We start from the raw sequence: 25802 nt of genomic DNA, 5'->3' as shown, positions 1-25802 counted from the left end.
AAGAGTATTAACCTGAAATGTTGCAGTGGCGTCCTGTTCGCAAACAGTCAAACACCGTTCGCTTGTCCGTTCTTCGCATTCGAAACCTTGTTCTCGTGTTCATTCAACACGAGAACGGGGTTTCGACGAGCGAAGTGTACGTGACGTGAAGCTAAAGGGACCACTCCGAGCATATTAAAAATGCTGTGAGTTCAAATACGGCCCCTTCAAAGCTGGAAAGTGCTCATCACTCTTTGCGCGGAATTGCCACATTACGCAGTTGCACACTATAACGCGAGGCTGAAATTATGAAATGATAACTCTTTTGCGTTATTAGATTGTTAAACTAGATCTGAAAATTCAGTCAATGTGCTAAAGCTTGCCGTTGCAGCTTCTCAACTCATCTATGCAAATTAGGGCCCGTCATGGAAAGCGTCTACCTGACCGACTGGCTAGGGGTGCGTGGGATGGGGTCAGCAGCGGCGGAACGGTTTTCAAACGGGGGGGGGGGGGGGGGGACATCACTAAGGCATCTTCCGTCGGTGCAGCAGCGTATCCAGGAGTTTTTTGGGCACATCCGGACTGAAATGTCGACACAGTTTTTTTTTCACCGGACACATGGCCTCATTAAAAAGTAATAGGGGGGGGGGGGGGGGGGGGGGGCTGATACCATCTTCCAAAATAGGGGGCGCTCTTCAAAACTGGCCTTATTCAAACTACGCATTATTTCAGAGCGCATGATAAGGGTTTGGGGGCTTGGTTTTTATATTCCTCGTTTATATCAGAACTCTCCATACCATTTTGGGACGGGTTGAATACAAATTATCCGAAATTTTTGGGCAAGGTTGTTTTCATCTCGGGCACATTTATGCTCGAGGGGCACATTTATGACCGCAAGAGGGCACTGTTGAGTAAAACTGGGGGGGGGGGCCTGCCCCCCCCCCGGTTCCGCCGACCCTGCGTGGGGTCTTGGACTGTATAACACAGAACCAAATAAATACTCGAACAAAACTATAAAAGAAGACCCTATATGCGGTCTACCCGATGTTCCCAAATACCTATGCTCACCAGTACATAGTTCCCTAAAATCCTTAGGGTTATGGTTAGAGTTATGGTTAGCGCTAGGGTTGGGGAACATAGGTATTGGGGAACATAGGTATGCACCCCCGTAGATGACCGTTGCCAATGCGTCTGGGCTCAATCTATTCCCCGTTTAATGACTATGGGTGCGTGGGCGCACGGGGTCTGAACCGTACACAATCAAAGAACCAAAGAAATATTCGAACAAAAGAGGAGGAAAGTCGATGACCGTTGCCAGTGCGTCTGGGCTCAATCTATTTTTCCGTTTGATTTCCACGGTCACTCTATTACGACCATTGGGATGGGCGGACCGGGTCTCTCTCCCCCAACCCTATTCTTGTCTCACCACCCCCGTGGAGGTTGCCAATCGATACCAGCGCGTTCCTCTAATCCCTCCCATGAAAGAACGGTAAGATCCGATGAAGACTCTAATTCCTGCTTAAGCATTCATAATCCTCCACGGCACGCGACGAGCACAATGACCCACGAGGGGGTCGTAACCGGTTATTGGTTTTCGTGGAGCCATTATTGACTGAAGAATGATCTCGCGCGTAAAAGAACTAGATAGGTTCTTTTTTGTATGTTCGAACATCGATTTAGTCGACCCCTTGGGAGATGATTATTGGAGTCTCCGCTATATTCCGATGATTGTCTCAATCCTTATTCAGGGTCGTTCAGGGAAATTGAAGTGTTTGCCACTCGATAGATTAGCAACGAACTTATGTAAACCGTTAACATCGGCTTCCGCAACGTGATGTTTTTGCTGATACGTGTATACCATTGGCGGTGTCAGGCCATTCATGTATTGTGCTATCCATCAGTTAATTCGCTTATATCTTTGAAGTGCATCTTATAACAGTGCACTACAACACTCGAGACGAAATTAAAACTGCATCTTTTCCTTAGTTCTTTTCTGTAATGAAAATACTGCACCGATACCAATGGGGGAAAAATTCTAGAGGTGAGACAGAAGTTTGTAATAACAGTGCTATTCCGTATTTAATTGACCTCTTGAACAAAACATTAATGAGATCATTGTTGATGGTACCCTAGTGCAATTCAGGTTTTTAACCTCAGTGTTACGGTATGATTTTGCAAGGTTTCCTATTTTCACGTTTATTTGCTACGTTGTACATGTCTGTGGTTGTGTACGTGAAGTCGCTTTACCTGTCCTTCCGGGGTTACCAGAAGGTCAGAATTAGATGGGTTCAAAATAAAGATTAACAAACCAACATTGCTTCCTAACTGTTCATTGGATGAGAATCAAACATGGGCATGATCTCAAACCCGCGTTCGAAGATGTAAAGTAAACGTCACCATTTGAATAATTACTTTGAACTATGAAACTATATTAACTCGCGTGCACAATACTGACGGGCGACACCTGATTTAATTTATACTGAAAAAAATACTCGGATTACACATAAATATGCTTGCATATAGCGCACTGTCAAGCCATTTCTTGCGGTATGCTGGGGATATGATGTTAGTGTTATACTATATGACGTTGGTTTAGAGGGGAAATTAAATGTAAAAATAATACATTTGTTTACATTCCATGCATGTTTATATTTATTCGAATTTATAATGCTGATTCATAAAGGTTGTCCAAAGGCAAAAAAAGAAGAATAAAGTTTGAGACAAATTTCAAATGAGAATCGAACACGAGGTTCTCAGTCGTAGGCCATTGTAGGACAATGGACTATTTCTAGTGCAATCCTTACCCCAAACGGGCCCTCGGTTTCGACGACAGTTGGAGTTGGACAGTCCTGTTACAACCTGACAGTGGTACTTATTTCATATTTAGTGGAGACCAACTTTGACATTTCAACGCTACTCAGATCAATACGATGACTGTAATCGGACACGACAGGCGTAAAATTAACTATACTTGACATTGCAAATTAATAATTGGGAGTTGTGACAAACACCTCTGATCCCCGTTTGACATTTCGGTTGCTAGATTCACAGAGACAAACCACACAAGTCAACCATTTTCGGCACCATACTTCCGATGGGTTTGATTTCCAGTTGGTTGAATTGTAAAAGTTTAAGTCTCCGTCCGATTGAGTTCACGTGCATGCAGTGTGTGTATCCAAACAATAGCTGAATGAAAACCAGTGCCCGTTTTCTGCGTCAAGCTTTATGTGCTTGCCTTTTTTAATTTCCGCTGGTCGATGAATCGAGGCGGGAAAACGACTGAGCCCTCATTCATGTTGTGTGGACCATGTTATCTCTGACGTCATACCTACGGGCAACCGACAGGCAACTCAAACATTTAAGCATGTTTGCATGTTATTTTGCCCACGTTAAACGGTGCATGTCGCCACTTTCACACATGCACATGGGCGTCGCCAGGATTTTTTTCTAGAGAGAGGCAAAGCATGTTTACCCCCCCCCCCGACATCCCTGTACTTTCCCAGCATATTCTCGATTTACCATTTTTCGAGGGGGCCAGGGACATTGCCCCCCCCCCCCACAACCCATTAAGTTAACAGCAATATGACTTCGCGCCTCTCCCCCCCCCTTTTTCCGGGGGGGGGGGCGACGGCCATGCATACAGTGCAGAAGAGAACGGTTTGTTGAAAGCTGTCATCACGTGACCACAACATATAATTTTTAAACAAATGTAACGTGGTCTATTTTCTCTTTTGTATAGACCGAGGAACGAAGGACCGCAGAAAGAGCGCACTGAAAGCAGTGTTGTAGTCGAGACCAGACACAAGACCAGACACAAGACCAGACAATTGGCACGTAGGCCTAAAATCTGAATCAGCACCGTATGAAGAATTGTTTTCATGCTGATGGTGGTGGTGGTGGTGTTGGGGGGGGGGGGGTACCCATTTTTTCCACACCGGGACATTCAATGCATACTCGATAAGCTGGAGGGGGAGGGGGGGGGGCATCATTCGACGCTTGGGGCGATGTACACATCTGTAGGTGGGTGATGTACATCAAACAAATTCAATCATACGGTATACCAGATGCCTGCACGGAAGGCGCGTTTGGCGGTTTGAAAGAAACTCAAGTAGAACACACCTACCGTAATGTGTATCCCTGTGGAGACATCACTTTGTACTCGTGTACAAACAGGTTAGAGGGTCGAAAGCTATTTTAAAAACGCTGCTATTGGAACCAGAATTACTTTCCTGGGTTGAAATTCTGACCAAATATCCCTTACATAAAACACTTTGATTTGCGACGGATAAGTTAACTTTGGAAATTCCTAGTTTTCGAGTAAAATCCATATCTATTTCGTGATATCCTTCTGGAGACCTTTACACCTTTAGAAATTTCCTTGTGGAGACCTTTACATCCTTTTGTTCCGTGTGTTATACCCGGATCTCCACAGGGTAGCACCTTTAGAATCTCTTTTACAAAGACTGATATGGCCTACTCGAAGTTGTGCCTATGCCTCTTAAATAAAACAATGTTTTCATGTAAGGAGTGTGCCGCGGAGGTCAAGAGATGATCAATCCTCAGCTGTTTTCTTATTTTTTACAACCTTTCAATATTGAAAATTATTATGTTTCAATTTTACTTGATTTTTGTTTATTTGCAGAACCTATTACTAGTTCTAAACTACTGTTGGAAAATCGTACCAAAATATGTAAATTTAAACTCCAGAAACCTGGACGTTTTTATAGGAAAATGGAATATATTAGAAACGTTTTTATAGGTTTCCTTCCAAGCTTAAGTTTGGCTGCTGAAAAGCATGCATTGACAAAACACTCGTGAAGCTTAAGGATTACTACGGTTTATCATGCTGAATGTGGATCTCGGTAAAGCCGACCCAATCCGGCTAACTCGCCATCCCCCAAACCTACAGGGATTACAACAATCACGCCACACCAGACACGCCTGTGGAATTCGAAACAATCATTAAAGTAGGCTCTACGCGACACAGTATAGAAAATCTGAAGATTTATACCACAGGCCCCATTCAAAGCTGCTTATTTTCTCCTCATTTTCAGTCATAGACTCGAAATGTTGATTATGTAAGGACAAAGACGGTTCCCAAACAATAAAAATACAGTCTGGTTTTGGCGCCAAAAATTATCCTCTGTTGAAAATCACACAAGCGCGTCATCCAGTAAAAAACCATCAAAACAAAGTGACCTTGTTGTTTTGTTCGGCCGGCGCAGAGACGCATGCGCGCCGTAAATACTTCATTCATGAATCGCTTGAGTGACACTGTAAGCCATCGAAATCGTTAGTACGCTATAGAAAATCGGTTTACTGATTATCTGAGAAATATGTATAATTGTGGTTATGACGAAAGAACAAATCTATTATTGTTCAGCCCGTGACTCTCTCCTTTGCATGCAAGTCACAGAAACCTGAAACTAGGGGCAATGCCAGTTATTATGAAAGCCATTAACAAAACTAGTAATAACAATTTGTTAAAGTACCTTCTTGTAAAATAACAAAAATACACCACAAATACTACGCCACTACTAGGCCTACAGTGTGAGTCGCATTATTAATTCAAAGCTTCCGTTTGAACAAAAAATGGTTTGGGGTATAAACATTATTTTCCCTTGAAAGATTGAAGTAATGTTTCGATTCTTCTGTTTATTCAGTATACAATCCCTACAGAATCACTTCCCATAATTATTCTTGTAGTCATTGAAAATGTTGGAATAAAACACCCTCACGGGGGTACATGGAGCGATTTTGTCATTTCAGTTCCCCTATTCATATAATTAAAATTGACACAAGTAAAAGGGCCCGATGAAGTTCTGCATGTAGCACTAACAAAATCTCAGATATGAAAGCCCAGTTCTAAGCTTTCTTTTAGTACAAGAATCATTCAAATCACTCATGTACCTTTCAAGTTATAGAATTTTAAGCACAACCACCGTTTTAAAGTTCTGTCCACTGATCACCAAAAGGTAAGTGTTCTTTCAGCAAAACGAAAACAATTCACATAGGGATGTGTGTATATTCTGCATGTAGCACTAACAAAATCTAAGATATGAACGCCCAATTAAAAATGCTTCATTCAAATCACTCAACATGTACTTTTCAAGTTACGGAATTTTAAACACAACCACCGTTTTAAAGTTCTGTCCACGGATCACAATAAGGTAAGTGTTCTTCAGCAAAACGAAAACAATTCACATAGGGATGCGTGTGAATTGTTTTCGTTTGCTGAAAGAACACACAGTACTTGAAAACTTGAAAAGTACACAAGTGATTTGAATGATTCTTGTGCTAAAGGAAAGCGTATTAAGTGGGCTTTCATATCCAAGATTTTGAAAGTGCTACATGCAGAACTTTATTAAGAAAACGGTCCTGGCATTTGGTTGTTGTTTTTTTACTCACCCTGTACATTTATAATTTACGAGCCAAAATATCGTACGATGTGTGCCGATTTTAAGTGGTTCTCGCTCGAAGTTTGCTCAAGAAATAAAACTGTTGAGAAACACTTTCCACTCAGCAATGTTGTTTTACAAATATTGATATATTGTGCAGTCAGGGGCGGATCTACAGCTTTCAGGAAAACGGAAGGGGTTGATATGAAGGTCGGGGGAGGGGACTGAGCGAAGGCGTCCAAAGGCAAGGCTTGCTAGGGGGATCCAGGGCTTGCCGCCGGGAAAATTTGGAAATCTACGATTATTTCTCCTGCATTCTAAGGCAATTTCATAGTAAATTTTGAAACTTTAGCATTCCATTTATTACTGTTGGCCCCATTTTACTAGTTTCATAACATTAGTCAGGGGTTGAACGGAGAGTTGCGACCCCAACCCCCCTCTAGATTCGTTACTGATATATTGTAGAGTACTCTGAAGAACTATATCTATTTTAAACATCCGATCAACTAGTCAAATTAAATTTATTGGCTAAATTTAAAGTTAACCACAGATTACTTTAAAGGGCTTTATCTCAACAAAATATTTACGTAAACTTTGGAACACTAATTGTTATGTGATTCGGAAGATAGGTGAACGCCGTCTGTTGGACGCCATGCACACGACTCCGCACTGAGATAGCTGCCTATCATGATGGCTGGACCAGTATATTCGTTTTCTGTTTATTTATAGACATATTTATATGCTTGATTTCTTTTCATTCAGTGATTACAAATTTAGGTCAAAAGACCAATCTCATATAGCTTAGTCAGAGTGGAAGCCTGTAATGTAATCAGTACGAATTAAATTTTCGAAATTGGTGGAATAGACGAATTTTGAATTTGCATTTAAACCATGGGCCGCAGTTTTGAGAACCTGAAGGCATATGTGTATATTTGCATTTATCAATCAATAAAGTAACCTACCGAATAACCCAAAAAGCTTACTTGGATTAAAGATCGTACTGGTACTAACCCCCCCCCCCCCCCCCCCCCCCCCCCCATGAGATCATTCCGTCTGGCTTGCTGTCATTTAGAAGAAATCAAATCATGCAGATGATTTCCAACGATCAGTCAATAATTGACTGATTTTTGAAAATAAAGAGTGCCATAGACGAAATCGTGTTTCGTGATCAAAAGGTTAGGCCTTTTTTCTTCTTCTTTTTTTCATTGTTTTCTCAAAAAGTGTAATATTCACTGAGCTGAGTGAAATTTGAACATTCTTCTTTGGCTTTTGAGTGGTGTTATTTTCGGGGACGAACAAAATGCGTGAAAAGTGACATTTCCTATATGCCTTTAAATGATCCGCGATTCGTCGTTTCCGTAATTAGTCCAACAGAGCCGCCTCCCCAAGATACGGGCATCAGGGAAATATGTCGTCTGAAATCGGACTTCACAGAAGAAAAAAAAGTTTCCGAGAAAGGGTATCATTGTAAGAAGACGTCTTTTCGAGAGAGATTTTCAGGAAGACATCAACGAAGGTGAATCTCGGAAACTACGGAGTCTTAAGTACCTAGGTATTTCGTCTCGCCATGATAAATTATCACGAAAATACTACTTGTCACACTAAGGTCCTTGTCGGTGTTTTTTTTTTGTGGTAACGATTAAAATGTGGTGTTTTTTTTAATTACACAACGGATTGAAACTACGGAGCCTCGCCTTGGCTGCCAATTTGAAATACACCTATACACTCTAAAACTGTGCTTAGCAATTAAACACAACCTCGCTATCACTTTGTAAACATGTTTGGAAGCTAAACATTATGTCTTCAATTCCTAAACAACAATGTTCAATTGCTAAACACTATCCATCCTTACTCTAAACATGTTTAGTATTTAAACATGTGTACAAACTGATAGCAAGTTAAAAAGTGTTTAATTGCTAAACACACAGTTTTTGCAGTGTACACGTCGAATGCAGCCATTTGCTATAGTGTCCTGTTTAGGATTTCCTTTTATCTTTTTATTCGTGTATTTATTTACCTTCTGTTGATCTGGTCACACGAAGTTGAGACTTTGACCATGTACAATACGGGGCTATAACTTCCTCCATATCACATTATTAATGTGACACTAATAAGATATTTACAACATTATATTGATAAAGCAGCGCGTGCGGGTACTGAAGGGAATTCCCCCGCTCAACCCTCGCAAACGTCAATTGTCCGACTGTAAACCCGGATCTGATAGATTTTAGTGATTGATTATCATGGGTTCAATCTTATACCCTTTGGATTCAATGCGAAACCGAAACGAAACATTATGCAAATTTGAGCTGACATGAAAAGGATTGAAATATCGAATGCCGTAAAAATAGAAGTGTACTTTTTAATCCCGGATGTCGGGAACAGAATCCTAAGCTCATGCTTCAAAGAAAACTGTTTTCACCGTTTCTCTTTTTGTAAACGCATCGCTTCTTTTTTTTATAAACGCATCACTTCTTTTTTGCCCCTATATTATATAACCATTATCAAACTTTACTTTTGAATTAAAGTGTATTTTTCGATGCAGCGTAAAAGTTGCAATTCGGTAGCCTGTTATAGGAGACTCATACACGCAAACGTTGAAGTACTTTTCTCAATGTCTTGTTTGAACTTCGACATTTCGGATATCACACAATACAGTCACTGCACAATACTCCGTGTACTATCAAGTTATTTTGTGTGGAAAGTGCTGATTCATATGTTTCACCGCAGTTCTGCAGTTGAACTGCCGGCGGGGCTCCCGCAGTGCAGTGACAACCAGACATTGTGCAAGCACTCTCGTCAAAGAGCCAACAACTCCATTCATCATGAATTTAAAAAAAACCAGGGGATCGAGCAGATATTAATGCGACATCACAAAAACCTGTTGGTCCCATCAATTCACTTCTTTCACGAATCTACTGGTAGTATTTTACAAAGCAAGCTCCGGTAAAAAAAAAAAAAGCTTCCCTAATTATACCCATTTCAGAAAAACCCACTACCCCTACTCATTCATGTAAGATAACTGCGTTACGGAGCTTAGTAAAGAAAATTACCCAAACACTCTCAGAGAGGGACCAAGTAAGGGAATAATACCTCTCCCCCCCCCCCGTCTCCCCCCCCCCCCAAAAAAAAGCCCAATCCTATAACTCAATCCATTGACGGCTAACTATGCGGACCGCTTTTGTTGTCGTCAGGGCCGTTTCACTACCTCTCTTTTCAAAGTTCGACAAAGAACTCGTCGGGCGAAAAGGCTGGCTGTCGCCACAGCACGAGAGCCCCGGTTTGTGTTCAATAGTTCCCCTGCACGCACGGCACACTTCTCACTAACAATCCTGGCACGCGACGGAACCCTTTGAAGCCTCCACGCCCCGGGCTAAGCTTCTTTTACGCGTTTTTTCCCCCTTACTCCTTTTCTCTCTTTTTACCTTTACCGTACTTTTATTCTTTTACTTCCCTGCATGGATTTGTAAAGTTTTGGTGTAGGCATGGTTGTTCAAAAACGCCCGAAGGTAAAATCTTACTTCCATCATGGTCGCACTGTACCTTATATTCATAGTGCTGTATTGTACTATTCGACGGTAGACAAAGCTTCAGGCTTAAAATTGGAGGTTTAATTTTTAGTTTAGCACGAGCGATACATTAGAACGTGAAAAAGGTTTTGAAAAAAATAAAATCAGCTCAACATCCTGAAGTATTAACTTGATTCAGTGGCCGCTGTTTTTGATTAGGTATTTCCTGAAACTTAGTGTCGGCCATTCTGTTTCTGAATGTGCATGGCTAATGTCTTCGAAGTCATTAGTGCAGTGGTGCCAAGAAGCACATGAGTAAAATATCAGTTACAGAGGCGTCAAAATTGTATATAGTCTTTTGAAGCTGTCGGGGTTTTTTTCTGAAGAAAAGTTTGACTCTATAATTATGTGGACAGTGCAAATCCTGAATCTGGCCTCTCACGGTAGGCCTAAAGGCTTATAACTGTAATGATTTGTTTTCTATCATTCTGATTCAAGATTTCAATTAAAAAAAAATTCTACATTACAAAAACCCAAATTACAAACCAACAGGTTGCAACTGTTACTCATAACATTGTGGATGAGCAAAAAATGCTTGAATTTGAGCCCCCCCCCCCCGGACATCACCTCTTAAATCCTACAAACTGAACAGGTATTCGTTGAATTATTACGCTCGTCTGTTTTTCAATGGTCATAATTCTGCTTTTCCCGCGTCACTTTATTTCAATCACCAATTTATAGTCGCAGCCATCATTGAGGAAGTAAAGAAATAACTCATAGAATGACAATTCTTTGTCCAATTGGGCTTCGCTAACTTTACCATTTAACTCACTTCACGTGATAGAGCCAATGTGTGATCGATAATGCATGTGTATTTATATATATTGCAGGCCTTTAATTGGCCAAATATTTCTGACGCCGTGTTTCCAGAAAATGATCTCGTACAACAAGTGATCCCTGGCACATGCACTTGTATGAGAGTTTGTGTTTCCAATCTGGACTTGGTAAGAGCTTCATCTCGGAAGTGTTTGAATGGAATAACACCCGCCGCCATAGTTATAAAATGGAATGGAAGTTGGAATAGAATGCCTTTTGTTTTCATGGCTATGATTGTCAATATTCTTTCGGAGGTACTTCGGTGAAAATACCACCCAGAAGTCATCGGCCTATACCCCATCTCTGCATTTTGTACTTCGATGTGTATCCTAAACACCTTGAGGAGTAAAAACGCAAATTATTTCCGAGTTTTGAAGGTGGGGTACATGTATTTATGAATAGTCTACAATCAGTTTCCGTTCTTCGTGTACAATTTGGAGTGTCGTAGACGGCATTGTATTCAACCGAGGTCCGCTGTGCACTCTGAACCCAAAGCTGTTAACGGATGTAGTCCGGAGCGCGCACCGGACCGAACCAGCCAACAAGTGTTCTCTTATTAAAATCGCATAATTTTCTGCTTGGTCAGTGAATAAGATATTTTGCCCTCGAATTTAACGTCCAATATCGTCCAGGCTCGACTGTAGGTGGTGATAATCACATAAGAGGATTAAAGTAAAACGTTGCCGGCCCTTGGTACGAGTCTATCGACCCGGCAGATCACTCCCCCTTTGGGTAATCAGCACTCTGGTACGGTACAAAGTGCGTGTTTGTACGGTGTTTACCAGGCGAGCGGCCAAGCGCACTACTCCAGTGGGGACACAGTCCCGTGGATTTTTGTTGTTTCTTGTGGTGGGTCGGTTGGTGGGTAACACAGCTCGGGGCGACGGGCTCACGGACCTGTTCGCTCCGTGCTGTTCTTGATCCCTGACCCATTGTGGTGCCGGGATTGTGGCTAAACTAACCCGTTATGGAGGTGAAAAGAGCCCGGGATCGGAGCCTTGAGGGATATTCCGTACAATATCAACCTCCATGAATGCATGGAATAAGGGGAATGGAAAAGTGGGAAGGAGGAAATGCAGCCTAAAATTTGAGATGGTTTACCGTTGATGAACTGCATCGGAGTTTGCTGCAAAAAAATTTGCATTATACTATCATTGCGTATATGCATGTACTTTCCGTATAGAAAGAGCGTAAACAAGAAGGAATTATGCCTCAGGACATAAACTAAGAAATCTGATTTGTTTTGAAATTCTACAAAACCAACCAGATTACAAAACCTTGACAGTACTTTCAAGATGTTCATTGATTTCGACAGATTCTACAACGTTAAATATTTTGTTTGGGAAATCTGAGTGTCAACAAACCGTAAGAAAAAGTGTGTTTTTTTCTTTTTTCTTTAATGACCCTTTTCTAGCCGTTGGCTTACAAAAGTCATTCTCTCTGTTGAACCAAAGAGTCTATGCTTAGCTACCCAACTTCTCATCGGAATTCATGAGGGTGTCACATAGCTTAGGGCTACTCCAAGGCACGGTGTCGCGCGATGAGACTACCCCGTGCTGAATCTGCTCCCTGGATCACACGTGGTCGCCGACAGATATGGGCGGGTGGGCGGAGACCATACGAGCGCACGAGACTCAGCACTGCGGGAAAACTCAGCACGTACTCTAGGGTATACAAAGTGTGGACATGCCTGTCCGGCAACAACTCATTTGAATTCATTATGTACGAGGATATCATATCGGTAAACAGGCTGGGTCGTTAAGTATAGCGGGCTGTTTTTTTTGGTATTCAAAGGATGCTATAGCGGAATCCGAGCAAACATTACGGCGACGCTATGCAAGGACCAGCCACTCCCATGTTTGATTGCCGTCAACAGTGTGTTGTTCGGAAATTCCCCCTATCAACGTGTAGTTTGGTCTCTCTTCCTGCCCTTGCTCTAGTTGGCCAATAATCGCGATTTGAATCTGAGATTGCGGTGTGTTAAAGGGACTAAACAGTCAAGATAAAGGTCAGAAATTAGCTTATGCTTCGCATGGATCCTAAAGAAATCCTGAACATTTCAACCTATATAGAAACGCACCTTGAACCAAAGGAATTTTATGCTTATTTTTTTCCGAACACAGTATCGTTCACATAACGAACCAAATTTATTTAATGTCCTGTGCAACTTGATTTCTGTTCAACGTACTGCTCTGCTCATAAAGTTTCTAGAACACATTTTAAGTTATCTTCATCTATAGACTGTATTTCATCCATCCACTTGGTACAACTCAAAGAATTCGGGAGAAAAACGTAATTGGCAGTTTTACAAACACAGTACCATATCCTAAGCACAACTTCAGATCAATACGAGGTGGGAACAAGCAGTCCCAGTTCGTCACTTTAACCTTTTTTTTTCTCGTAAGGCACGCTTTGGAGATATCAAAGTAGTTTCTGCATATTGACATAGAAACCTCGGCAGCGCGTCCCTTGCTCTGTTCAAACAGACCGACCACGCGACCTGGAACCGATAAAAGGGTCCGGGGTAATCGGTGGGTATAGTAAAGTTTGGGTTAAAAAAAAACCGGTTCCCGTGAAACCCTCAAAAGTGCGCCCAGTTTAATGGGCGAGGCCGCGTGCACTGCGCCGTGTTGGCCCAACCAAGCTTTAGGCACGTGTGGTATACCGTATGAAATCCAGACTGCCCCTCTATGTGATTCTGGAATTCTCCCTCGTCTATAAAAGGGTTTTTTATTATGCTCCTCACACCCACACACTTTGCGGATTACTCAATCCATTTTTACACGATTTCAAAGTGAGACTCGAGAGTAATTGTAGGGGCTTCTATGTGTGTGTGTGGTTATAATCTGTCTTGTTTGGGACTGGTTGCTTGCTTTAGGCCTACTCAGTGTTATCTATGCCCGAGGAACTACGTATTAGTGGCTAGAATAGCTCCGTATCTCTCTCCACTAGAGAATTATTAACCTCATTTTTTTTCAGTTGGAGCTACCACAGTTTGTTATCGTTTCGAAAAATGGTACCAAAACAGGAGTCAGTAGGGTATGGGTGGTTGTTGTTGTCAACTCCCATAACAAGTATTGCACGAGAAGAGGTTGTAGCATGACCCTTGATGGAATAGTCTTGTTGGGACAAACATATCTCAAAGATGAATTTGGGAACATGAAAATTGTGTTTATGGTACATTCTGGCAGGGCACCATAGCAACGCTGTACAGAGTTCAAAGGTCAACTGTTACCACGTCCCTGCGAATGAGAGCCATCTTGTTTCATCATGCAACGCTTTCTATATAAATTAACCATACGAATATGCCTTCAGGGCTGCATTCACCCAGCATTGTAATTGAATACATCAGTTAACCAAATTTTCACCAGTTGCAGCAACAATTGGATGAAAAAGCTCAAAGATTAACAGTACAAATGTTGTTTCATATACAGCAGAGCAATTTTTCTAATGAAAGACCTAATTGGATTCGTTTTGGGAGACCCGCAACGCTCGTTTTACCAATCCGTGCAGTGATGATGTTTGACATGTTTTGTGGAATGACGGATAACTTATGGAACTGGCGTGGAATGCCTCTTTACCTCAGCAGGGGAAGAGATTCATTTATACACTAACCGATTCCGATTGTTTAACAAAGATTGATGATTGACTCAAGATTTTTTTTACATCTGTAATTTCCAGCGAATCGAAAGCACTCTAGGCAATGACGCACGTGATTAATGCCGTTAGCTGTATACCAAAATACACTTCAAAGTTCATCACCAAAATATTTACTTGTCCGATAAAGGGTCTGAATACTTTGCAATCCAAAACTGTTGTTGGTCAGTGCAACGGTTTCTTCTTGACCATGTTAAATCTTCGAATGGTGGCGAGAAAATATCCTCAATTATATCATAGGGCTTATATCATGAATGTCTCAAATCACAAGTTAGAAAACGTAGGTCATAAAAATAGTGATGGTTTCGACAACGGTGATTTTTAAAACAACTTAATGAAACGCTAGCAGCTACAGCAACTCTGAGCAACATCATCGGACAATCACATCTATGGTAAATTGTAATTGAAACTTGTGGTTGATGATGCCAACAATGTTTTATTCTGTGTGAAACTTTCCGACTTTCCAAAGTGACATCTTTGGCGCATCATGTTTAGCGTTATGCCCTTAGGTATTACAGCAAATTTATAATTCAATCGACAGTCTATGAATGATTTATGTTTTTCCTCATCGGTTTCTGATTACAGTCCCAAAAGAGCCATTTTTTTTTATTCAATCAGTCAGTACGCACAAGCAAAGCCTATAAATAGTATAACAGATTTGCTGATATATACCCACTGACAGAAATAATCCCTTTGCGAACTTTTCCCTGGTACCGATGCCAGAGGTTGGAACGAATAGAACATTGTACCTTGGTTGGACAAAAAGCCTCAGAGCGTCACGGACCGAGGCTAAACAATCTTAAGAGAGGCAAATAAAGAACCACCGCAGGGCCAAGCCTGAATGAAGTATTCAAAAATTGGACAATGGGTTGGTATGAATAGAAACCCTTCCGTGTACGCGCATGCGATAAAGATTGCTAGTGCAGGTATTGAGTCAGTTGGACAAAGGAAGACCCCACCTGAGTGCACCTAAGCAAGCCGGGCACGCGAGCTCACGTGCCAATGCAGCGCACGGGCCAATCGCAGGTACTCGGAACTCTCTGTAGTAACCACACGAGTGGCTGGAAATAACGCCGACCGGGCCACGCGAACAACAGACTTCCGGAGTTGGGTGAACGCCCCCCGTTTGCATGCGTGCCACATGGGACAGCCGTGAAACGCGCAAGAAAAGAAAATCTATAAGATTTGCTTTACTGATGCGTAATTAATATGTTATTAAGTTTTGGTAATTGGTAATGAATTTGGTAAAAAAAAAATTGGTAACGTTGTTATGTGCGATCAGCCACATTGGTGATGATTTGTAGTGTGTGTGTGTGTATGCTTTGCAATGTAAAACATGAACAACGGTAATTTCGTTTCGTAACATTAAATTGCGTTATCTATCATTGAAAAGCAACTTCGAGGTGGCATGACTGCCACCAATAAATACAGTTATTATTCAATGATAACATGTGAGGGAATGAAGCAGCCCCCCCCAAAAAAAAAAACACCCACAATTCTCTCCTTAAGTAAATCATCACTAGACAGTCCTTTTTTCTTTATTATTTTGAAAGAAATAGCTACAACAGCCTCAAACGCATTCATACATAAGACCTATCACTATAATAAAACTTAACAGCTTCTCTTTTATTTTAAAGAGTGTGTCAAGTCTTTGGGATTCATTTAGGCCTAAAGCTGCAATGCATTTAGAAAGGTTTACTCATTCTTTCCTGTAGAAACTGTTATCCACAAGAATACATAATAGTCACAATATAACCCTCATCAGAAATACTTTTTCCTCTATCAACTGACAAAGTATTTTCTATTTCACTGTAAAAAAAAAAAAAAAAAAAGTTGGGTAAATGGTTTGGTATGTACCAATGTTGGCCACAATACCAACTGCCTGCACTCTCGGGCAAATTCTTCCCAATAGTTATTTAGTTGGTCAATGTTTACCCTAATTAACCAACAACAAAAAGAGGTTAATGCATACCAATGTTGGGCACGTAATACTCACAGCACTCAACACGTACTTTGAGTCGCAACTTTGCTCATGTTAGCCTAAAATGCATCATGCTTAACCATAATATGGCGACTACATAATCCATAGTTTATTTTCAAATTAGAGCTTCTCAAACAGTTTGATCGAAATGTGTCTACTTCTTCTGGAGCTAATCGATCACGGACTGACCTTCAAACGACCTGTTTACATGTCGCTGAGCTACACACGGGACTCGGAAAGAGTGACAATAACCAGTGCAAGGCTGTACCATGGCGTATACGCGGTCCTCTGTGGGATATGCTCGGGCGTTATGCGTAAAACACACGGACTACCCAGACATCACCCAGACAAAGGCAGTGTGCCCGGCCTTGCGAAGCCTAGCACGGCTCGCTGCACCACCGGACTAGTCATAGCGTCTCTTTTTACGCTCCATTGGACTTTTTGACGAAAATACTTCTCGATGTTTTAAAGGTTTTCTTATTAGATTTTTTTTTATATTTTTGTAGGCCAAGGTTTGTTTCTTATTGGCAAACAATTATTATTACTTAGGATAGAAAACGTGCTTCCGATAATTAAAAAAAGGATCGATTCAGTGTCATTGTAATCCAATAGTCGATTGTTAAGTTGAGTTGTATCGAAAGGTCAAACACGAAAATTCTACCAAGAGTTGCGAAATAAGTTTGTCTTTAAATTACTGGCTTGGTAGTCTGAACATAGCCTCAAAATCTCTAGCGACAGATTTATAGACTGTATCCAATTGGCCATGTATTTCCATGGCCAATTTTATGTAGAACCACGGTATGTTCTGTTGGTGTCCAAATAGTGTCACTTAATTTAAGCTTTTCAAACAGACTCGTGTGTTCTCTACTTACACGTCTGCTTACACGTTCTCTACGTACACTTTGAAAGACCTAATTAAATTTACAGTTAACCTAAATCATGGCAGTTTGTCAGTGCCTTCAAACTGTACTACTCGGAGGCTACACTCAACCAAAAAAGAAAGTCCCCCTCCCCTTCCAATACTTTTTTGTCTAACTCAAAAACTACTGAGCACCTCTCGCTCAAATAACGACTAATCAGTACGGAAATTCCTTAGCAATCCAGCCATACTCTCTATTTAGCCCAAAACAGTGATAATGTGTACGAATGTATGTCATTGATGACAAATAGTACCGAAAACAGTTGCACTTTTGTATGCGCAAGTTGTGGTTCACACTCAACTTGCACGCATACAAAAAAAACCTTTTTTTCGGTACCATTTGTCATAAATTGCATAATTGTGTACACATTATCACTGTTTTGGGCCAAACAAAGAGTGTGACTGGATTACAAAGGAGTTTCTGTACTGATCAGTCGTAGTTTGAGCGAGATGTGCCCAGTAGTATTGAGGGGGCTTTTCTTTTTTGGTTGAGTGTAATTTCACGTGTGTCAGAATTCGCTTAGCATGTATGTGTGTCAAACTATCGGCTAGGCTATGTGATGTGTACAAAATACCTGCTAATAGCCAAAATGTCTGCTATGTTCTGCCTCACCCGACCATTTTCTATAAGCAAAAATATGGATTTCTCAGCATTTCATGTTCGAACTTCACGGATTGTGTTTTTGAACGCGCAGTACCGTTATACCTTAAACTGTCTTGCTCGGACTGAAGTTGGGGGCGCAGTACAACAATGTCTGTCCCAGATTTTGGGATCTGTGATAGTTATTGCCTTCGGGACAATGTTTCCCTTTATGACAAGTAATGTAGATGGGCTAAGTGGAAAAAAACTGAAATCTGCTTGACTGAAATATGTTTGAAAGAGAATATTAATGACAATTCGAAAAACCCACGTGATTCTTAACATTTCACACACAAAAATCCATTAAAAGTTTTTGTATTGGTCGGGCGGATGTAAAAAAAAAAGAAAAGAAAATCTTTCCGAAATATGTTTCTCTTGAACTACACCCGTTACATAACATCAGCATTTTCAAAAGATACAGTCTCATAATTTCATCATTAATTCCAGTTCGATCCATGCTTCAACCCCTGTGAAATCAACTCAGCATCGTATGCGATGTAGTTGATTCATCTCATCAACTTAACAATAAAGTCATTTCCCGAAAGCACCCACCCTTTCATTGTCAATCTATCCAAAAAGAGGGACGGCAGGGGAGAAACAACAATGATGTTACAAGAGAAAGACAGCCACACAATGAGTACGTAAACTTGCTATTTATTCTGTTGTTATTAAAACTCTCTTGGAAATTATCGTAGAAAACAAGAATTATATTTACACGACCTTCCTCGGGCCAAACAATTCTTCCGTAAAAAAACAAAATGTACAATGGATAGGTAGCAAAAGGTTCTGACTCAGCCAGCCAAGCTGGGCTCGTCAGACACGGGTACAAAAATAAACTTTCAGTTTTCCAATTCGTCAATCGCGTTAACAACGCAAACATAACATACTTTTTAACCACATGGCGCACTTTCTTGTCGACTGATCATTATAGCAGTTGTCTAACCACAATGGACATTTTCTGGTTTCGCAATAAGTCATTCACAGCATTCCTGTCATTCATACCTATGTCTCGTTTTGCTTTTAAAGGTAATGTACAACATTTGCAAACATTACAAAAAAAGCTACCAAATTATTATGAAATAGGCCTACCTTATTTGACTGTAATGTGAATAATAGTTTCAAGCATCCTGTGAAATCATGGCACCTGGTGTGCTGTCATTTTAAGAAAAGTGGAAGCTTGTGTTGCATCACTTTCCAACGATGGTTGGCCCATCGTTGAAAAAAAATGACTCTTTTCAAATACTGCCTCCAATTCATCAAATTTAGTTAGATCACATTTTGTTTGCAACCGGTTACACATCCGTGAACGGGTGCAAGCCAGCTAGTCTGGTTCCCTGACCTGATGTCTATAAATTGCTCTGTTTCGTCTGAAGTAGGGTCAGGGAATCAGACTACAAGAACAGCATTTTTTCTTCGTTTTGCCAGCATCCATGAATACAAAACTTTAAGCAGGTTAGTGTAATAATATTTGCTATAAAATACTAAAAACCAAATCCGTCCATTTCTGAAAATTACAGCAAAAGCAAATGTTGTATATTAACTTTAAATTTGTCACATACATTATTGTTATTTAAGTCACAAAATGAATACACAAGTATCGCAAGCGACGACAACATCATTTGACATGAAGTCATTGACAAAATTCTCTCTCAAATGAATACCCAAACTAAAAAAAAGCAATTTAGAATTAGAATTAGAATTTCCCCAAGCCTGAATACAGTTTCGTATATTGTCAAATGCAAATACTAAAATGAATCGCAGCATACATTATATAATTTGGGGGTAGCACACTAAATGGTAGAGCACCGAGTTCTAAAGAGTTGCCTTTTTACCAAGTTTAAGTAGGAATCGTCTCTTTTTAGTTAATTTATTTCTTTTTGAAAGAAATGTGAACAATAAAAACATCAAACTCCTATAATGTGAACATATTGTAGAATCGGCAGTTATTGTAGAATTCACAAATGAAAATGTCTCAATCAAAAATGAAATCTTGCTAATTCTTGTGAATTCCTACTGAAAAATTATGAATATATTATGTAATATAGAAAAATATTTCATGTAAAGCAATTTTTTTAACAAAAAAATGCAAATGCTCAATACGATTACTCTACAACCGACTAAAATGCTGATACAGCGGCTAACGCGACCATGAATTTCTCCGAGCGTGGTCAAATCAGAAACTTTTTTTGATTTCCGATACAAATAAAACAATACAATTATGACTTTTCTTTTACAAGTATGAAGCTCTCTCTGTACAAAATAATATTTATACAACTTTTATGATATTTACAGATATTGGAAGGCACGCAAAGAACGCAAGATAAGTAACAGGCACTTTATAAATTATCCCATTTTTTTTACAAGAAGTAGAATTAACTAATCGAGCAGACGTAATAGTTAACAATTTGAGATTGTGTGGAATTTGAATCATTTTAGTAAACTCGTCAAACAACGCTAAATTATGTAAGAAAGTTTGTCCAAATGTTTGGTCCCTTGATTTTGCAATTCTACATTCTTGAAAACTATAATTACAGAAAAAGTTCGGCAGAAACGAGAGACACCGACGAAGGAGCTGAAGAAAGCAATGCTAAAGAAGTCCCTTTGGAAGATCTTACTTTTAAAAATTGAGCCTATCTTTTCTAGAAGAAGTGGCCCGCTGAATACATGTCAATATCTGAAGCTCCGTCCGCCGTGCCTGCCCGTTGATACCAGCACAATCATGAGCGGTGCATTGCACCGGGCTGGCCCCGTGATTCACTCCACGCGCTCCCGGTGGATTTTTCTTTGTTCGTAGCGGCCGTTTCCCGTACGGTGCAAGGATTTTGTTCTTTTTAGGGGTTCGGTTGGCGTGTGTCCTCGACGGTCGCCCCCTTTACTCGGTCCCCCCTTTTTGATTGGCAGACCGGTGCGCCTGACGCAGACACGTCGAGGGATGTCATTGGTCACATCTCCAGCCGGCCACGCCCTCTCCTGAAGAAAGTCAAAGAAAGAAAAAAAGTCTGGGTGAGTCAACGAGAAACTTGATTGGCAGAAATTGGCGGGCAAGAGCCCGTGCTTTATGAGTGGAAACTCACCGTCCAAAAAATGGACGTAGTGAGGAACAAAGACACATGCACCCATTCGGCATTATAACATCCTATAAATTTATGGACATACACTGAAACTTTCAACAGTCTCCCAAACAAATGTTGTAAAAAAAAAAGTAAAATGCAATTAAAGACAGTATTTAGAATTGCATCACAAAAAAAGATTGATGGAAAACCAACAAACTAATTCCTCTCACCTTTCAAAATCCTTTTTTTTTTCCAAACAAAAGCGTTTGTGATTTTAGCCTTTTTTTTACTATCAGAAGCCATTTTAGTGTGGAAAAGTGTTGAAACAGTAAATGTGTTGGTTCGGTGAAAATGTGTCATTGCAGAATTAAAATCGTTTGCATGCAAACCAAATTCAAAGTGATAATAATTAAAATCAATTCCAAACTACTTTTAATCAATAGTTTCAAAACATATTATGGATCAAAACAGAGGCTGTTTTTTTTTTGGTGTAACAGTTCAACAGAAAAGGTGAAAGCAATGGAATTCTCTCAACTAAAGGATAAACGGCCTAAACTCCACGTGAAGTTTCAAATAAATAAAAACTCCATGCATTCCATTTACATTTCAAAAACTTCAAGAAAAGTTCACCCTGTTTTCAAATTTTTACTTATCCATTTGCAAAACCTGCTTGTGAAAAAGTTTTCACGAGTTTGAAAAACCGTTTCAGCAGGAAACGGCACCAAGTGCGGCCCGTAAAATGTGCTTTTATGACCCGTCGTGGCAACCAACCGCACACGGTGGGCTAGGGGCCAGTTGAGAAAAAGGTATGAATTTTTGATTTTTAATAACTACCGGCTACATTGAAGGCACGTGGATCTCCACCCGTTTAATTAAGGGGTGTTAACCGCTGCTGTAAACATGACCACGCGTTATTAAGACAGTTACAGGAATCGGGTGTTTGTCAGAGGGGTAATAAATTTGCACACACGCGTGCCGTTTGTTTTTACGGGTTGCATCACATGGCACTGATTCTTACCCAGATTATGTCGGCTTTGTCGCGGTAAGCCTGCGGTGGCGGCGCCGTGCAATGATCATCAAGTAAAGACTCTTAAATCATTAATGTACACACATTGTTGCACACTGTGAAAGCAAATTTAATTAGGTATCATCGATCTGTTCGCTGAATAGAGAAAAGTCTTCATGAGCACCCCATTAGAAGGAAGAACTCAAGTTTCGATCAGAGTGTTGTCACTGTTAAATTTTGATTTCGACGAACTTTTACAGTGTATTTTTCAGGAAAACAGATTGTCGTGAATGAGGTGGAGTTTAATTACCGTAAAATATGAAATAAATAACACAAAAACAATGGTTTAATTTCCCAAACAAGTGGATAATTCATTCCTACCCCCATGGATAATTGAAGGGAACAAAATAATTCTTACATTTTCGTTTCGTTACCTGTTGTTTAAAAAAAAAAGGGTAATCTTGCACGAATTCTTTACATATGAAAACTTACCTTTATAAACATTTACATCAGGGCGTTGTTCAGCAAGATCAAGCCGTCGTAAACCAGTCTGTGAAATTGACAAGTTCCTCCTCCTCCGGCGTGAGCACCTCACTTCCCGAGGAATCCGGGGAATAGCTGGGTGACGGAGAACTACTCGTCAGCGAGCAGGTCGGCGAGAGCGAGCCGTTGAAGACGGCGTTGACGGCGTCAGTCTCGTCCAAGAGTTCCTGCAGCTGCTTGATATAGTCCACGGCAGAGCGGAGCGTCTCCACTTTGCTCATCTTCTTATTGGCCGCGCCGTTTGGCAGCTGCTGACGGAGACTGGCGAATCCCAGGTTGACCAGCTTGACTCGGTTCCTCTCCCTCTCGTTGCGGCGAGCCACGGCCACCGGTGGAGTTTGCTGCAAATAGTTGAAGTGAATTCGCCGCTTGCATCGCACGAGCTCCGGCTGGGACGGGTCTGACCGGTCTAGCCGCCTCTTTGTGACTCGCTTGGGGAGCGTCGAGTTGACTTCGCTAACCAGCTGCTGTACCGCCTGCTGAAGAATTTTCTGCGAGTTTTCCATGCTGTTCCGATTTTTTGGGCGTCCAAATGTTTTCGGAGGAGTTTTCTCAAAAACTGATCAAATTTCACCCAAAACAAATCAGACTCGCGATAAAGTTTTTGGAAAAAGTTGGTAAGAGGCTGAGTCAGGTCTACTAACGGTTGTACGGGAGTCAGTTTGGCCCACGAGGGGTAACTCAGTGCCTATATAGTTTGATGTCGATCCCCACCGAAATAAGTCCCACCCACATGTACCCCTTCATTGAAAACCCTGCACCCCTCTACGATACGGCTCGTGCGGTCCTGAATAGAACACGAAGCTCATTAAAGTCTTGTAGCGTCCTGTCGCGTGAGTTCATTTGCATATGAATGGGCAATGGGCCAGGGGGATTACTCCTGGACCGATCACAAAAGGATGTTTATCTAAATTCGGTGACCGCCAAAGTTCCCCAAAAGTGTCACTCACGGGAAGCTCACGTGGGCACCGGAATATCACCGCTGATTGAACAGAAAACTAAGAACAACAAACTCTGCAAAGGTAAGGGTACCCTGAAGCACTCGTATTCACCCATAATAACTCAGGTCGCGTGGGCTCAAGGATTTCATCCAATCTTGGGTACAATAGACACCATTATAGCCTGAGGCACTCTTCACCTTTTTGGGTCCACCTTTAGAGTGTATTTATCCACCGTTAACCCAGCGGTACGTGTACTTAATTAGCCACAGCGCACACGAGGCTAGTCTTTCCATGTACATGTATAGGTTGCCTTTGTGGGATCATAGACATGCTTGTTTGCAACCATCAATTATTCCCAGTTTCAGGGAGTGTGCCAATTCATCTTCTGGGTTCTCCATATCACGGAGCTTTAGTCCCACCTTCCCTGTACCTTCAACTTTAGATGCATCCGTATTCCGGATACGACGGAGTCAAAATAGTGTCGTATTCATTTGCTCTCACAATTACTCAATCGTGAAATATATACCGGCAAGATTCACGGCAAATCTAGGATGTTCAACCACCTATTACACAAACAAGGCGAACAAACATCTTGAGTATAAAAAGTAGTCATATTTGCCAAGAAAACTCTTTCCGACAAATTTTTTTTTTAAATAGTTGGATTTCCCTAAATAGAAAGTTTGATCGTGATTTTCTTTCTATAAATATAATCTGAAAATTGAAAGATCTTTTGTCAATTTCACGGCCCAGACTTTACTCGCGTACAGGTGAGCGGTGACTGGTTAGGCTCCGCCCTTTATTGATTCAATCACAATCGGTCGCGTGTGCGTGAAACTCTACCGACCAATCACAGTGCTCCACCTAGGTGACCTCGCTTACCGATTACAAAGGGCTTGCACGTGCGGAAGCTTTTTGTCTGAATAGTTTGGGCCCCGAACAATAAAAAGAAAAGAGAAAGAAAAAAGGAATAGAAGAAGAAAAAAAAAGATTATTGCGATAAGCCAGGTAGCGAGCCCGTGGCGGATGGCGTCACCGGCTCGTGCACAAGCGGCCTTGTAGATAACTTTGTTTGCTCAAGAAAAATACCTTGACCCCTTTTTTTTGGCGAGCCAGTTTTCAGAGACCAAATCTTTTGCCTGTTTATCATCCTCAACCGTCCATGGCTTGAGGTATTTCTGTGTACGTTTGGTAATGCAACGTGCTGTGTTAGTGATGACAGTCGTTCATGGAAATTTTAGTTTGACAAAAAAATATTCGAGATTGGTAGATTGACATACCTGTTGGGCTTGTCGTTTTATGAGATAGCATGTTTGCCAGGACAAATACATGAAACGTGTTTTCGTTAAGCACGGAATCGGAGCATTCATAACAGTGCGTACAAAGTTGGTCTGAATGTGGCAACTGTCTTCGCCAGGTCGTGATGTCCGATGCAACTGATGCAGCATCTCGCTTAGCAGCATTGGCATGCCGTGCAGCTAATGCCTCACACCACCAAAATGGTGCATAAGGAAAATAACCACCAGAATTTATCAATGACCACTAAAATCATGATAGGCCTAATGCTTCATTTGTCTTCTGAAAAGAGTCGTATGTCCTGTTTACAATAGAAATTGGTCTTGTATATCGTATTAAAAAAATCATGGCTGTTTTAAGGCATACCACGTCAATAAACTCCAATCAAGTTTCCCCATGACACGTAAATCAAAAGCCAACAACGCGTAGTTCTTAAACCGTGAACCGTGAACTATTAATTGCTCTCTGAAAATCATTCTAGCGGTGAAGCAGTGTAGACACCCACAATCCGCAGCGCTTTTCAAGTGTTTACAGCTTGGTTGACAGCTAACCTTTTAAATCGAATTATTGGCAAAATGCCGAGTGCATGACGAAAGCACTTTTTTTGATCACGCATTCCTTGGTATCTGACTCCCTGCGTTGACTAAATAGCGCCCTCAATAATGTTTATACTCATCATTAGACTTCATCCAAGTCTGTACAGAGGACAGATTTTCCGCCGTAAGGTGAACGCGAACGATTTGAAACCTAATATATGATTACTACATGGGCGTAGGCATGTTTAAAACCTCGTTCTCGAGTGACCTGCAAACAGTGTTGGCGATTACGAACGACCAAGTGCGTGTGGCCATGCCGCGCATTAAAGATGGCAGCCGCCCAAAACGCTGAATAAAAAGAAGGGGAAAGCAAGGATTCTATGAAAGAATTTATATCCACGAACAGCTATACAAATCCCACCCTACGATCCGTACAATATTTTTATCATTACAGCTCCTGCACTGAATGAG

At 41.0% G+C, this 25802-nt stretch overlaps 1 protein-coding gene across 1 annotated transcript; it reads right to left on the bottom strand.

Moving 5' to 3' along the window:
• Positions 1-18592: 18592 nt before the first annotated feature.
• On the bottom strand, positions 18593-23913 carry LOC119743205 (achaete-scute homolog 1-like). The gene is made up of 2 exons (XM_038219588.1): positions 22511-23913; positions 18593-20929 (listed from the first exon to the last, which is right to left on the bottom strand). The coding sequence occupies exon 1, from the start codon at positions 23065-23067 to the stop codon at positions 22549-22551; it is 519 nt and encodes a 172-aa protein (XP_038075516.1). The 5' UTR covers positions 23068-23913; the 3' UTR covers positions 18593-20929; positions 22511-22548.
• Between the last annotated feature and the right edge of the window lie 1889 nt (positions 23914-25802).

This window comes from Patiria miniata, unplaced genomic scaffold, assembly GCF_015706575.1.
Source record: "Patiria miniata isolate m_02_andy unplaced genomic scaffold, ASM1570657v1 HiC_scaffold_6, whole genome shotgun sequence".
Classification (NCBI taxonomy): Eukaryota; Metazoa; Echinodermata; class Asteroidea; order Valvatida; family Asterinidae; genus Patiria; species Patiria miniata.
Note: the sequence above shows the minus strand (reverse complement) of the source record. Positions and strands in the feature narration are given on the sequence as shown.